This window comes from Penaeus monodon, chromosome 23, assembly GCF_015228065.2.
Source record: "Penaeus monodon isolate SGIC_2016 chromosome 23, NSTDA_Pmon_1, whole genome shotgun sequence".
NCBI classification, from domain to species: domain Eukaryota; kingdom Metazoa; phylum Arthropoda; class Malacostraca; order Decapoda; family Penaeidae; genus Penaeus; species Penaeus monodon.
The window spans coordinates 4,175,164-4,175,436 of NC_051408.1; the positions used below are offsets into that span (position 1 = coordinate 4,175,164).

Here is a 273-nt window from a genome sequence, read left to right on the forward strand (position 1 = left end):
CATAAGTATATGTATATCTGTGTGCATCGAGCCATTACATCAATGTTAGTATCTTAAATTTTAAGAATCAATTTGACATTTTTCTCTGATGATATGCCCCTACATTTTATCTCTAATTCATTCAACATACTTAAAATTTAAATAATCCATGATTACCACAGGATCTCCAAACTCGCCAAGAAATGGAGAAAATTTATCCGAACAGGTACCTCTTCGTCAAGTAAGTGTTGCCAAACTATGCTCATCCTTTTTAGTTAATTGGTCTGCTTCTAG

At 33.0% G+C, this 273-nt stretch overlaps 1 protein-coding gene across 1 annotated transcript in view; it reads left to right on the forward strand.

Moving 5' to 3' along the window:
- Window positions 1-273, forward strand: part of LOC119587733 (carbohydrate sulfotransferase 1-like) — a gene marked incomplete in the record, with an annotated part of 3,779 nt that overhangs the window by 2,408 nt on the left and 1,098 nt on the right. The window contains 1 exon segment of the mRNA XM_037936420.1: window positions 162-220. Within this exon segment, the coding sequence (XP_037792348.1) occupies window positions 162-220 (59 nt within the window).